The 14,831-nt window shown below is 40.1% G+C and overlaps 1 protein-coding gene, 1 long non-coding RNA gene and 1 pseudogene across 3 annotated transcripts; 2 read left to right on the top strand and 1 right to left on the bottom strand.

The window, feature by feature from the left end:
* The first annotated feature begins 77 nt into the window (after positions 1–77).
* On the top strand, positions 78–11,106 carry LOC144664531 (melanocyte-stimulating hormone receptor-like; annotated as a pseudogene). Its single transcript, XR_013572823.1, has 3 exons — positions 78–187; positions 9,843–9,956; positions 10,113–11,106. The product of XR_013572823.1 is annotated as a melanocyte-stimulating hormone receptor-like (transcript).
* On the top strand, positions 3,194–4,498 carry LOC144664172 (uncharacterized). The gene has a single exon (XM_078525285.1). It carries the CDS (start codon positions 3,194–3,196, stop codon positions 4,496–4,498), a length of 1,305 nt encoding a protein of 434 aa, XP_078381411.1.
* Positions 11,107–11,172: 66 nt separating the features above from the next.
* Positions 11,173–13,661, bottom strand: LOC144663675 (uncharacterized). Its single transcript, XR_013572646.1, has 3 exons — positions 13,569–13,661; positions 11,459–11,542; positions 11,173–11,371 (listed from the first exon to the last, which is right to left on the bottom strand). It is a non-coding gene; the product is annotated as an uncharacterized LOC144663675 (long non-coding RNA).
* Between the last annotated feature and the right edge of the window lie 1,170 nt (positions 13,662–14,831).

Below are 14,831 nucleotides of genomic sequence, written 5' to 3'. Positions count from 1 at the left end.
AAATACCAGTTTCCCATACGTATTGTTTTGTTATTTGTTTTGCAGTTCCATGGATACTTAACCAAATATTTCGTTCTGATAACGGCAGAAAACGAGAAAGCTCAGGATCCAAAGAAAATGCTGTCCAACGAAGTGGAAATAGAGTTAGTACATCGTCGTGAGCGTGATTTTTGGGTAAACCGGGAAGGCAAGTAGGAAAGCAAATGTTTGTCTCGTCAGTTTAGACCTCTTGTAACAAACGAATTCATCGTATGGTAGCGCGCTAATTCAGTTTAGTACTTACTACCGAAACAGCCCGGGCTCCGCCCCCGGGCGAAACAGGTAGAGCGCGAATTCAAAGTTGCGCGTGACATGTGGCGCGGTGGTTCGGCGCCAAACATCAATGATATTGGTCAAGTGGCTTTGCTCATTGTCAAACCAAACAGGTGAACGCGCCCGCACGTCATCACATTTCTGAACGTTTTACCCGCCGAGTTGAACAGTAGCTCGAAGTGGCGTTTTCGGTCAACAGCAATTGGTGAACGAAAATCAATCGAAGAAAGCTTTCGAAGCAGTGTTATTGACTCTTGCATTTAAACGAATAAATGAAAAAACATATTTTATTTGGTATTAAACGTTGCGTGATTTGTTGTCAAAATTCAAATTCAAATTCAAATTTTATTGAAGGAATGTTAGACAATGTTTCGCACAAGCGGAGATAAACTAAAGTCAATGCCCGGAAGTCAATGCAAGGACTCGAGCTAGGACTCGAGCTCATCAGGACACGAGCTCGGGACTCAAGTCAGAACTATTTTCAGTTTTTGAACAGTGTGAAACTCTAAAAGTCCTTGTTGCTATGATATTAATGTAATTTTTACACTATGTATTTATAGTAGTAGTGCCCGGTAACCAACAAATAAAAGCTAACCGGAAGCAAACCGGAGTGAAAGCTTACCGCATGCAAACCGGAGTAAAAGCTAGCGCAGGTAAAAAACCTGAGTGAAAGCTAACCGCAAACAAACTGCAGTGAAAGCTTATTGGTCCTCAAAGAAGCTAACCGAAATGCTGTTAGGGCCGAATCGCACTAGCGGACAAATTTTGTAACAATTGGTAGATTTCATCATTAAAGAGTCACTTGTTAAAGAAAACAAGTGCGATTACGTTTTTCGAGACCTACAACTTGTCCAACATTTCAGGAAAACAAAGAAGCAGCTGTCTTATGATTGGTCCGCGTTGCACGCGCGATACATTTTGTCAAACAATCGCAAAAACAAGTGCGTACGACTTGTTGGACAAGGGCAAATTTTGTCAAAACGGACAAATCTTCAAAGGCGCCGTTGTCCTGCCTCGAGGCAGGACAATTCATGACAAGTCGCATTCTCATGCCCCTCGTAATGCCAGATAACAATACGTTGTTGATTGGCTATTGTGTTTGGCCCAAACTGGACCTAATAACAACACGCACTCCAAAATTTTTGCGATAGTATGCACCGTGTTGTGGCTCTTACTATCATAATTCAGCCGCAAAATCTTTCCGCGATAGGCAAGGCATGTTTAAAGCGAAGTGTTTGCCCAATGTAAGAATGAGAAAAGAAAAAGTTATCTTGAGACGACTCATTATTCCACTGCATGAGAACGCGCGTACTTTAAATGCAAATTGTTTTAGAATTTTTTACCGCGTGGTGATGCATATTTGATGTTTGCCCAAGACGGCCGTGCTGAGAAATGTACAGGGATGCCAGAAGCACGTGCAAAGCTATTGTACTAATAATTTCACCTTTTGTTCTCTTCAAGATGTCCTGACTTGTCGCGACAATTTTGTTTTTGTCAAAAATGTCATGACATTTAAAACTTGTCCGCTAGTGCGATTCGGCCCTTAGGATCCTGGCTTGAGTTTGGACTTGAAATCCTGAGTCCTGACTCGGTGTTTAGGTATCCTCGAACGACCACTAAGTTGAACTGGTACTGAGCCCAGTTATTTTTCCTTTTCAACTTTCCCTTTCACGACTTCAATTTTTTATGAAACAACTTCTAAATTGCTTAGCACAACGCTAGTTTCTTGTGGCACGAAGTTAAGTTTTCGACACGCCTTCAACTTTTTGGCACGACATTTTCTTTTTTGGACGACATTTAATTTTTGGCACGACTTCAACTTTTTGGCATGAATTCAACGTTTTGGCATGTGTTTTAGTTTTTGGCACAACTCCAACTTTTTGGCAAGACTTTTAGTTTTTGGCACAACTTCAACTTTTTGGCATGACTTTTAGTTTTTGGCAGGACTTCAACTTTTTGGCTTGACTTCAACTTTTTGGCACGACTTCAACTTTTTGGCGTGACTTTTAGTTTTTGGCACGACTTCAACTTTTTGGCACGACTTCAACTTTTTGGCATGACTTTTAGTTTTTGACACGACTTCAACTTTTTGGCATGTGTTTTAGTTTTTGGCACGACTTCAACTTTTTGGCATGTGTTTTAGTTTTTGGCACGACTTCAACTTTTTGGCATGTGTTTTAGGTTTTGGCACGACTTCAACTTTTTGGCACAACTGTTGCACTATGTAATTATCACTTGCACATTCATTTGCACCTAAGAATGTATTAATAATTATATGCACTAGCACCTTTATTGCACTGTCACGCACGTATCCTAGTAGTATGTATTTATTCATTCTTCACTCATAATAAATTCAGTTTTCGTACATGTTACTGAACAAACAACATGGTGGCAGCGGTGAAAGTTCTCTAATCTAACGGATCTAGCGGATCTAGTGTTTTTAGGATACAGCGATATGGCTTTCAATACACCGTTTCCTGCATTCAAGACAACTAGCGATGACAAACGCGATTTGGAAACGTATATAGAGGACTTAATAGATTACTGCATAATGCATTCGTGGTTCGATCCGTCGAAAGAATCTGACGCAGAGAAGTGGTTGAAGCCCGACTAAGCAATGGCTTGCCTCCGCGCATCATTATCCCCGGCAGCAAGAACAGTGTATAAATATAGCTTGGGCCTTAGCGAAGCCGATCTAAAGAAACCTCATTGTGTTATTGCCGCCCTTAAAGTATATTATGGTGCTAGCATTGGAGTGTCAGGCGAACGACAAAAGTTTCTTCGCTTGCTGCAAAACGAAAACGAATCAATCGCCTCCTGGGAGACGCGAATACGTAGCCAAGCAGCACAGTGTGAATACGAAGACTTCGCTGATGAGCTAATGAGGGACCAATTTATCGCCGGTTTAACGTCTAATGTTCGAGTGAATTTTATCGGGAAAGGACACAAACACAAAGACACCGCACAAACAAAGGTTAAGTTAAGAGAAGTTGTCGAAGTTGCCAAAACGTTCGAAGCGACTATGGTTGCGAATCAGCTCATGAAAACTGCCCGGGACACACAGCAGGAACAAGTAAACGCACAACAGGAACAAGTAAATTTTACGAGCAAATTGACATCTGTAAATCCAAGGCAAGAACAGCAATTTTCACAGTGTTTCTGGTGTGGAGGCAACCATCAACAGCCCCGTCAAAGCCACTGCCCAGCCTTTGGTAAAAGATGTGCTAAGTGTGGGATCACTGGCCATTTCGCACGTGCCTGTAAAGGTGGATCAAGACGCCGACAAGGGCGACAGCAGCAATCAAATTTTGTCGATGACGACAACGGAGAAGAAGCGTTTGTGGCGGATTGCGAGACACCCCCACAGCTTGCAAGGAAATATTTTGCTCATCTTCACCTCATACAAGGTGGGAAAACAAAAGTTGTGAAAGCACAGATGGACTCGGCATCCACGTGCAACACTATACCTAGCAGTCTACTAAGCCAGTTGTTTCCTGACGTAAAGATTTCGCGAACCAAAAGCAAGATTAACACATATGGAACTGAAACCATTCGTCCTGAAGGCCAAGTAACGCTGTGTTGTGACAGAAGGGGCAAGATTCACACCATTGATTTTCTTGTGGTAAACGTGCCTAATCAGAAACCCCCACTTCTCAGCGGAAGAGACGCGCAAGCCCTGGATTACTTGAAGGTGTACGCTGATGAAATAAACGCAGTTAAAGAAGAGATTCCGCGCAATACGCAGTCACTTCCACCACTGGGAAAACTGACAAAGGAAGACGTGTTACACAACTACTCAAACGTATTTAGGCCGGGTCGCGGAAATCCACTTGGAACCCCTTTGCACATCGATCTTGATCCTAATGTTACTCCAGTGCACGCCTCAACGCGTCGAGTTCCCGTGGCCAAGTTGGACAGAGTAAATGACGAGTTAAAGAGACTTTGTGATGAAGGCATCATAAAGCCGGTCACACAGCCCACAGACTGGCTCTCAAACATCCTGGTGAAAGAGAAACCGAACGGCAAACTTCGCATATGCATTGATCCTAGTCAAACGATAAACATGTACAAGGCCATCAGAAGACCCAAGTTCACAATTCCGACTATTGAAGAAAAGCTTCCACAATTGACTAAGACCAAAGTGTTTACATTGTCGATGTATCCGAAGCTTTTCACACCATTGTGATGGATGAAGAGTCTTCTCTACTCACAACGTTTCAGGGACCAAACGGTCGCTACTGCTACACTCGCATGCCATTTGGGATCGCCTCAGGACCGGAGGAAGACCAACGGCGCCGACATGAATTCTTAGACGGTTTAGACGGGGTAATAAACATTGCCGATGACATCTGTGTGTTTGAATGCGGAGATTCAAAAGAGGAAGCTGACATCGATCCCGACAAAAATCTCATGAGCCTGTTAGGAAAGTGCAGCAGCCATGACCTGCGACTCTCGGCGAAAAAATTGCAGTTTAAATCTCCCTCTGTTACCTTCATGGGGCACAAGCTTACCGACAAAGGCGTAGAGCCCGATCCAGCCAAAGTAGCAGCAATCACAGAGATGCCAACGCCCACTGACAAATCTGGGGTGCAGCGTTTTCTCGGTATGTGCCAATACTTAAGCAAGTTCTGCCATAATTTGTCAGAAACAGTTCTTCCATTGAGGGACTTGACCAAGCAGGATGTTTTATTCCTATGGTCAAACAATCATGAAAATGCATTTAACTCGGCAAAGAACCTCATTGCTTCAGCAACTGTATTACGCTACTACGACGCAAACCTTCCCGTCACGCTACAAGTGGATGCATCTAAAGATGCGATCGGGGGCGTATTGCTGCAAAATGATCAACCTGTTTAATTTACATCACATACCCTCAACAGTACGGAGAAGAACTATGCTCAAATTGAAAAAAGAGTGCCTTGCAATCGTCTCTTGCATGGATAAGTGGCACCAGTACTTATACGGGAAACGCGACATAACGGTACATACAGATCACCAGCCGCTCGAGACGATTTTCAAGAAGCCTCTTAGCAAAGCTCCTCGCAGACTGCAAAGAATGATGCTGAAGTTACAGAGATATCAGTTCACTGTCCGATACAAGAAAGGAAAGGAACTTTACATTGCGGACACTTTGTCTCGCGCACCTGTCACTGATCAGCCCACCTCCACTGACAAGCAAGAATGCGAAGTATTCCGTCTGGAAATGGCTGAGATGGAATTTGAACCAAATCAAGTTACACCCGACACTCTGCAACGAATAAGACGAGAAACTGCCAAAGACCCAGTGCTAGCAGCTCTACATACGGAGATAGTGAATGGATGGCCTTCAGAAAGAAAGGAAGCCCCAGAGCAACTAAGGCTGTATTGGAACTTCAGAGATGAAATTTCAGTTTATGACGGTGTCCTCTACAGGTCCCATCAAGTTATTGTCCCAGCCACTCTACGAGACGAGATGTTACAGAAAATACACAAAGCGCACCAGGGAGCCGACAGCAGCATAAGACGAGCACGCGAGTCTCTGTTCTGGCCAGGAATGCAAGCCGCAATCAGGGAGAAATGCTTATCATGTGGACTTTGTGCCCAGTACCTAAGCGAGCGACCACGAGAACCAATGCAATCCCATGAGATACCCACCAGACCGTGGTCCAAAATAAGTGCCGACCTATTTCAGCTGGACGGAAACAACTACCTCGTTATGGTCGACTATTACAGCGACTTCTTTGAACTAGACCCCCTCGGCAGGAACACATCAGCCAACACAGTTGTCCGAGCCATGAAAAGGCAATTTGCTCGACATGGAATTCCAGACGAGTGCATAACCGATAACGGCCCGCAGTTTGAAAGCCATGAATACTCACGTTTTGCTCGAGAATACGGATTCATTACACGCAATCATCACCATACCTCAGCCGAGGGAACGGAAAGGCGGAGTCCGCAGTCAAGATTGCAAAGAACATTCTGAAAAAGTCTCGCCACGAGGACCCCTACCTGGCCCTTTTGGCATACCGAAACACACCACAGCAAGGATACAATTATTCACCAGCACAACGCCTCATGTCTAGAAGACTACACGACATAATCCCCACAGCTCCGCATCAACTTATTCCACAGACAGTGTCCCCAAGCGTAGTACAAGAAAACATTAGGGAAAGAAGACGGAGGTCAAAGGCCCAGTACGACAAGAGAGCATCGGCGCCGCTTACCGAATTCTCAAAAGGAGAAAAAGTGTATGTGAAACCTAGGCCTACAAACAAACATCGACCCTGGATCTATGGGGAGGTAATTGGAAAACCTGCCCCAAGTTCCTGCATCGTGAACACAGCTGTGGGACCAGTAAGGCGAAACCACGCACAAATCAGGGAGGCAAAGGCAGAACCAGTCGACAACTATGATAGAGGATTGGACCGATTTGAAACTGCATCCCTACCGTCTGAAAGTGAACCAACAGAAGAACCTGATCACCCAATGGAACACGAACTTGCACCTCCACTTCCAATGGAACACAACTTGCACCTCCACTTCGCCGTTCAACAAGAGAACGTAGACTCCCCGCAAGATTTAATAACTTTATAATGGAATGAACGCTCAAGCGAATTGAACTTTGACTATACATTTGGACATTGCTTTCGATATTTAAAGACTCTCCTTGACTAACAACAGCTAAGAAAAATAGTGTTTCAATTTTAATTGATGGAGCGTGTATGGACATTTCATAATTATTTTTCATCTTCCAAAAGGGGAAAGGTGTTGCACTATGTAATTATCACTTGCACATTCATTTGCACCTAAGAATGTATTAATAATTATATGCACTAGCACCTTTATTGCACTGTCACGCACGTATCCTAGTAGTACGTATTTATTCATTCTTCACTCATAATAAATTCAGTTTTCGTACATGTTACTGATCAAACAACACAACTTCAAGGTTTTGGCGCGACTTCAAGGTTTTGGCACGACTTCAACTTTTTGGCACGACTCATTATTTCTGGGCTCATTTTGTGAGCCGCTGACAACTTTCACTGTCGAAGGCAGCCAAAATGGCGGCTACAACGCCAGCACAGTTACCGATGTTATATTTGAGTTTTTTTGCAATTATGGCAGAGCGTACATAGGTTCTATTATTTTCTTGCATTGAACAGCGGTCATGTAGAACGTGACGAACTATAAATCGAACGTCACTTCACAAAAGAGACTTCACTTTTGCATCGCTAAAAAACGTGCCAAAAAGTTAAATTTATGCCAAAAGAGTTGTGGTCCTGCCATAAAACGAAAAGTCGTGCCAAAAAAAAGTTAAGTCGTGCCAAAAAAGTTAAGTCGTGCCAAAAACTGAATGTCGTGCCCATAAAGAAGACGAGTTGTGCAAAGCAATTTGGAACTCGTTTTTTTAATACTTTTGATCACACTCGAGATTTTCAATTGGTCAACAATATTTTCCAAATTAATTCCAAAAATACCTATTATCTTTCAGCAAATCTGCTTTTACTCGTTTCAACAATATTTTGGTAGATTATCAGATTCAAAAACATTTTAATGGACGAAAAACGTCTCTGGCGATGCCAAACACTATGTTGCTAATGTTAGGTCTGATATTCTAGACAATAAATATAAAAAAGTGCTATAAAATGTTATTTGAAACACAGACATTTCGGATATAATACCCTTCATCAGTGTGAAAAAAACCGTTTTTTCACACTGATGAAGGGTAATATACCTGAAACGCCTGAGTTCTTAATAACATTTTATGGCACTTTTTGATATTTATTGTCTAGAATATCAGACCTAATATAAGATTCAAAGCCAATCTCACAACAATATACCTTTTTGTTAAACCCTTTCAGTGCAAGTTTGTGCTTAAATTCATTTTTTGGTAGTCGATCAGTTTTTTGTATGCTTTGCTGCAACATTTGACTACACTTTGCCAAGAACTAAAAAGGGCATTGACAGGGGCTTGTCACGTGACCTTGTTGATCATAACAAAAAATGGATGCCTACAAACTGATATTTCAACATCATTTGTCTAAAGCTGCGTTCACATTCAACACGAAACATGTTAAGAATAAACATGTCTCAACGAAACACGTTTCACCTAAACATGCTTGTTTTTGCATTGTTCACATTAGGTGTCAGCTTTAAACACGTTTTATGCCTGGTGTGTAATTTATGCGGTTTTACGGTTCTTGCATAAATCTTTTACACTTTAATCTTTGCTCTTCTTAACTCCGCTTAATCGTATAAACTTTAATATTTTACCATTTTGTTGACGTTATGAATGTCTTTTCAAAACGGCAACAGAAACTTTATCCACGCGGTAACTAAAATGAATTTCCAGTTAGAAAACGCAATTTAAAAGCTCACTAATTAATTTTCCCACATTTAATCACTTTTTCCTACATTTGAATCAACACTTTATCCCTATACTTTAACCAGTTAACACGACAAAAATAGTTATTTGTAGCAGTCACTGTTATTTAAGTTAATATTTTACTTCTCGCTAAAAGCCATTTTTCACTTACAAATCCCGTTTAGTTCACCACAGATTCAAATGCTCTTATTGTTTTCCGTCAGTAATGTCATTATTTATTTCCTCTATTCCGCAAATTAGCATGCTTAGTTATAAGAAAATCTTTAGGGGATGGGTGGGCTGTATAAAAAAACCTGAACAGAAATATTACTTTAATGTCCAGGATATCGAAAAAAAGTTTAAATGATTGGAAATTATATTCTCACATTCAAAGTAAAACTTAAATTATTATTAAAAAATAATCTGCATGGGAGAAAAAAACAAAGAAGCATTTGGAGTCGGTGAACAAAGTAGGTCGGGGATTAATTCGTATTTTCTTTGAACATGTGAGGTAAAATATGTATTAACATTAATGTTTTCTCATGTTCGTAGAAATAAATGTAATACGTTAACTTTCGGTATCACCATTCATCATAGTTACCATCTCCAGTTCAGATAAAGTGTCGTTTCAAATGTAGGAAAAAGCGATTAAATGTATATTGCGTTAACTTACTGGAAATTAATTTAAGTTACCGCGTGGATAAAGTTGATGTAACCCTTTTGAAAAGAAATTCATAACGTCAACAAAATGGTAAAATGTTAAATTAAGGCTTATACGATTAAACGGAGTTCAATTCATGAATAAAAGAAATCATATCAATAACAAAATTTCCTTTTCCAATTGCTTAAAATATTGATATTTAATTATCACCGACTCCAAATGTTTCTGTGTTTTTTACTCCTATGCAGATTATTTTTTAATAATCAATTCAGTTCCGTTTAGTGTTAAAGTACAGGGATATATTGTTGTTTTTAGGAAAAAGTGATTAAATGTAGAAAAATAAATCAGAGCTTGTATATTGCTTTAACTTTCTGGAAATTCATTTTAGTTGCGGTCGGTGGATAAAGTTCTTGTTGCCGTTTTGAAAGACATTTTCGACGTAAACAAAATGGTAAAATAATAAATTTGGTACGATTAAGCGGACTTCAATTCATGAATAAAATGAATGTTTTAATTACTTTTCAGCGACTAGCTATTTCTTATGCGATTGGGATACAGTTATATGGGTGACCGACTATTTAACTGTCCAGTCAGTTCAATTCCTTGTAACTGGACACAACGCCACAACACGTCAGTAAGGTAGATTCTTTTATCGCTGTTTCTAAAACTGACTTACTAGTTGCAACTATATAACTGACTTCTTAATTGACCAAACTCAAGAATCTTGAGTCGTATGGTATAGATACATTTGCATACTAAAGAGCCGAGGCTAATATTATTTTCATTTTTTTACAGCAATAACTACAATTTCAGAGACAGACAACTTAAGCTTTCGATATCGTTTTCAATTATGGTCAACATCTCCAGTTCAATCTTTACCAATAAGTTGGTAAATATTAGCAAGGAAGGAGAAACACGAAATCTTCTTTACGAGGTTAATTCCATCATCAACGTCATCATTAACAGCATCACTTGTCCCTTGACAGTTCTGCTCAACGTGCTGGTGATAATGGCCGTGAAAAGAAGACCAAGACTTCAGAGTTACACCAACATCTTGCTGGCCTGTTTAGCAGCAACTGATGTCTTAACTGGTCTCACTGTGTAACCATCATTTATCTTGTACCAAACACTGGAGTTACTTGGTATGACCGAATCTGAAACGCTATGGGTTTTTCATAACTCATTTTTACAAGCCGTGTCTGTTTGTTCTTCTCTTCATCTGATGTTAGTAACTTGCGAGAGGCTTATTGCGATCAAGTTTACCATGAACTATCTCAACCTTGTCACAAAACAAAACATTAAGGTGGCAGTGCTCGGCATTTGGATCGCGTCTTCCCTATGTGGGGTATCCAGGGCAATAAACAGTGATATAATATATACATTTTTCAACTTCCTCATAGTTTTTATATTTATTTCGTTCATTCTCTTCGTTTTATGTTCTTACTTTATTTTATATCGTGAAACACTTCGACACCAGAAGAAGATCAAAACTCAACAGCTTCCCCAAGAAGAAGTGGAACGATTCGCCAAAGAGAGCAAAGCGCTTAAGACAACTGTGTTTGTGGTTGGTGCTGTTGTGTTGTGCTTTGTACCAGTGGTTTTCGTCCTCATGTCAATGATTGTGGGACTGTTCCAAGCCTCAGTCTTGTTCTTCGTGTTCAAACGGTGGGTCCGCACGAGTGTCATGTTAAACTCGCTTCTTAATCCACTGATTTACTGATGGCGACAGAAAGAATTGAGAAAGTTCATATTTCGATTAAAAACCGAAGTCGTGCATCCCGCTAACTAAAAAAAAATAGGTCACCAAGGGTGACATGAGTCTAATGCCGTATGGCATAGTAAACAATTCCCACCGGAGCCCTTACTCTCAATCACCCCGGTTATAGTTAAGTTATGGGAACGAGGCGACTCCGAAGGTAAGAGAAAGCGAGAGCTCCAATACGGCAAGTACAGAGGTCATCGCTGCGGGGAGGTGGGTGGGTCGCCAATGCTTCAGTCCTCCAGCACTTCACGAAAAGACAGAATACACGTGTACTGAGAAGCTATATATATACCTGTACATAGTCAGCGGCATGGCTTGCAGTTGCCAAAGTAACTGGGCACGTGGAATGGGAAATTAGGGTGTTTGTTCACGCGGGCACCGGTGAGAATAGTAAACAATTCCCACCGGAGCCCTTACTCTCAATCACCCCGGTTATAGTTAAGTTATGGGAACGAGGCGACTCCTACGGTACCCGCTCACGTAAGCCCCAAGCTAAGAACAGCCAACCTCGTTCCGAGGCTCTCTTCCTCTTTGCCTTCTTTGTTAAGTGGGTGATTTCTCGGTACATTTTCTTAAACTTGAAAGAAAACAAGAGTCTTCCTCCCAAAACTCAGAAAGCGTGTAAGCATTTACAATAATATAATTACGGCAAGACACTAGTAAAACATAGCAAAATATGTCACCAAAACGAAACTAAAGGGAACAGCAACAAAAAGCAAGCAAATGGACATTTCTAACTGAGTGCTGGGGCCCGCCATGCGGGGTTTTCCCCCTACCAAACGCAATATTAGCTACCAAAAGATTAAAGCCCGAAAAATACCGCAACCTCGAGATCAAAACCGAAGTGAGCTCCCAGGAGTCAAACAGGACCACGAAAATAGTATATAAACGATGTCTAAAAGATAACATACAACGACTTGGAAGGGGAAAAACCAACCACACGGCGAGCCCCGAAATACCCCGTCTAGGACAGAGTGTAAGGTTTAAGATAACCCCTTTCGGGACAAGCCGACGCGGCGGTTTATCTCGCCTCCAGATACAACGATAATAAGTGATCTTTTTATATTTTTCCTTTTTTTTTTTTTTTTTGTTCTCTTTTCTTTTCTCTTTTCTCGTTTCTTTTTTTTTTTTTGTTTTCTCATTTCTCTCTCATCTTGTAACTGAAGTCTTCTTTCTCTCAATATCTTTTTGTTAATCTCTTCATTTCTTTTCTACTTTTTTCTTTTTTTCCTTCTCATTTCTTTTTCTTTATACTTCTTCTTTCTCTTATTTTTATCTCTTCATCTCTTTTCTTTTCTTTTCTTTTTTTTTCCTTTTCCTCTTTTATTTTTCTTACTTCTTCTTTCTCGTATCTTTTTTATCTCTTCATCTTTTCTTTTTTTCCCTTTTTTTTCCTTTTCCTCTTTTCTTTTTCTGACTTCTTCTTTTTCTCATTTTTTTAAAACTCTTCATCTCTTTTTTTTTTAACTTCTTCTTTTCCATCTCTTAATTTCCATTTTTTTTCTTTTTTGTACATTTCTCCCATGTTTAAGCTTCTCCTCCTTTCTCCTCTTCCCGTTTTACGCTTTATATTTTGTCTGTTCCCTAAATAATGTAATTAAACAATAACACAAGAAATGACAAACAATACCGACAGCTAACGAAGGGACAATAGGAAAGTAGAACAAAAGGTGAGATCGCAACGCAACCAAAAAGGTGTGACAAACTAGTTGAAGAGGTAAACAACAAGCAATGAAATATAAAATACGAGAAACCACGCCAGAAATAAACTAAATACTGAAATACCATGCAAAAATACCGATAAATAAAAAATGCAGAACAATTACCAAAGAAAACACTAAGGGGGGATGAATGAGAACACGTGGAGTGAGAAAAAGCGACGAAAACTAAAGGCCATGAAACGAAATGTAGGGACAAAAACCGAGTAATGAACAAAATCTTAAAAACAAACAAACAGACAATAAAACCAGATCGGACAAGTAGAACCCAACTAAAAATACAGAAAACAGGTAAAAGGAAGAAACGAAAAAGCGAGGGAAGGGCCACGAATGAGACAAATACACCATAACTCGGGACGCGAAGGTAGCTTCACAAACACCGCAAACAACACAATAATAGAATAGGCTAAAACCGTATAACAAACTAAACCTGGTTGAAGAACGGAAGACTACCATGCGAGCGAAGACCCAGATAACAGACCTCGGACTCTTCTCTGTGGGAATTGCTAGAGCACCAGCGGGTGGTGTATTTGCAGTTGGCACGCTTGAAATAGAGAAGCAGCGGCGAAGTGAGGATAAACATGTTGAACGTATAAACGAGTCAGACAAGTAGCCAAAACTTGAGGATAAGAGCACCAGGACTTGTGTAATGGGCAGACGGAGGGTGCAGCGATGACGCTAGAGTAAACGAGGAGCTGATGCAAAAGTACGCCAGCACTTCACGAAAAGACAGAATACACGTGTACTGAGAAGCTATATATATACCTGTACATAGTCAGCGGCATGGCTTGCAGTTGCCAAAGTAACTGGGCACGTGGAATGGGAAATTAGGGTGTTTGTTCACGCGGGCACCGGTGAGAATAGTGATACAGATTGCGCGGTTTTCGTAAGCCGGTTAAAATTGGTTAGAGGTTTGTGTTCGGGAGTTTAATTTAAAATGCTTATAGCAAGCTAGGGGCATCGTCGATGATTATGGATGAAAACGAAACAGTCATAAATGTTATATGCTTCACAAAATTTAAAGTATGAACAGGAGTTGATGTTACTTCTTCCGTATTGTCCGTAAAAGCAGAAACGATTAAACATTTGGACAAGATTGCGTGACGATTTACAAAAAGCATGTTCATTACAACAAGGGTTGAAGAACTTCACATCGTTTTCTTTCAGATTTTTCACCATTTTGATGATGACTCTTGAAACAGATTTTGCAATAAAAGCACTTGAAATAGTGACTGTTACTCCATTGTACTGTAAGCACTTAGTGACAGATTTTCCTAAAAACGGGTGTAAATGCTCACGTCAATATAATGATGACCTTTTGAACGCTGGAAACTAGGCAATTATTATCGAGCTACCATACACAGGAGCGAAGACTGTTTATTATGATGTACAAATTTCGCGAATCATCACTTCCATATCAATGTAACCATTTTATGATTTTTCTAGCTGTAAGAAGAACTTAAGATCTCTGAGAGTCGTAAAAGCATGAAATTCGATTTCAGTGTATGGCAAAGGCCGGGACAGTGTAATACTGCAAAGCGGCCAAACAAACGCATTTTGATTTAGTCGCGTAACTTGATTTACATTTATCCATGTACATCTTTTATTTTTGAAGGTTTTTGTTTGCACTGTAAAGAAAAAATTGGTCAAAATTCGAATGACTTAAATACAAAATACGAGGTAAAGTTTTCTATTTTTTAAAACAAAATAAATATTTGGTCGCATTGTGTAAATAAACGTGAGTCGCCGTCGAAATATTTTTTCTCAAAGACGTCTTGCTTTTTAAGCAAGACGAAAACACAAGTGCTTAACTAAACTGAAAACGAAGATTTATTTTCACAAAAAGCTTACAAATGTCTTAACTGGAAAATTATTACGTCCTGTTCAAGTGTTGAATAATCGTGACTTGAGAAAGAACTTTTAATTATGCGTGGGAACACGTGTCGCTGATTGGCTGTTTTTAATTGAAACTAATCGTGCGTGTCCGTAAGGAGTCCGTTCTTGCAACTGATCATTGTTTTCTACATTACAGCG

Source organism: Oculina patagonica, chromosome 8, assembly GCF_052425735.1.
Source record: "Oculina patagonica isolate OP01 chromosome 8, crgOcupat, whole genome shotgun sequence".
Classification (NCBI taxonomy): Eukaryota; Metazoa; Cnidaria; class Anthozoa; order Scleractinia; family Oculinidae; genus Oculina; species Oculina patagonica.
This window is presented reverse-complemented; position numbering and strand designations above follow the sequence as displayed.

Excerpts from the sequence above, each read along its gene's own strand:
- LOC144664172 (XM_078525285.1), top strand. The coding sequence starts at position 3,194 with ATGAGGGACCAATTTATCGCCGGTTTAACGTCTAATGTTCGAGTGAAT.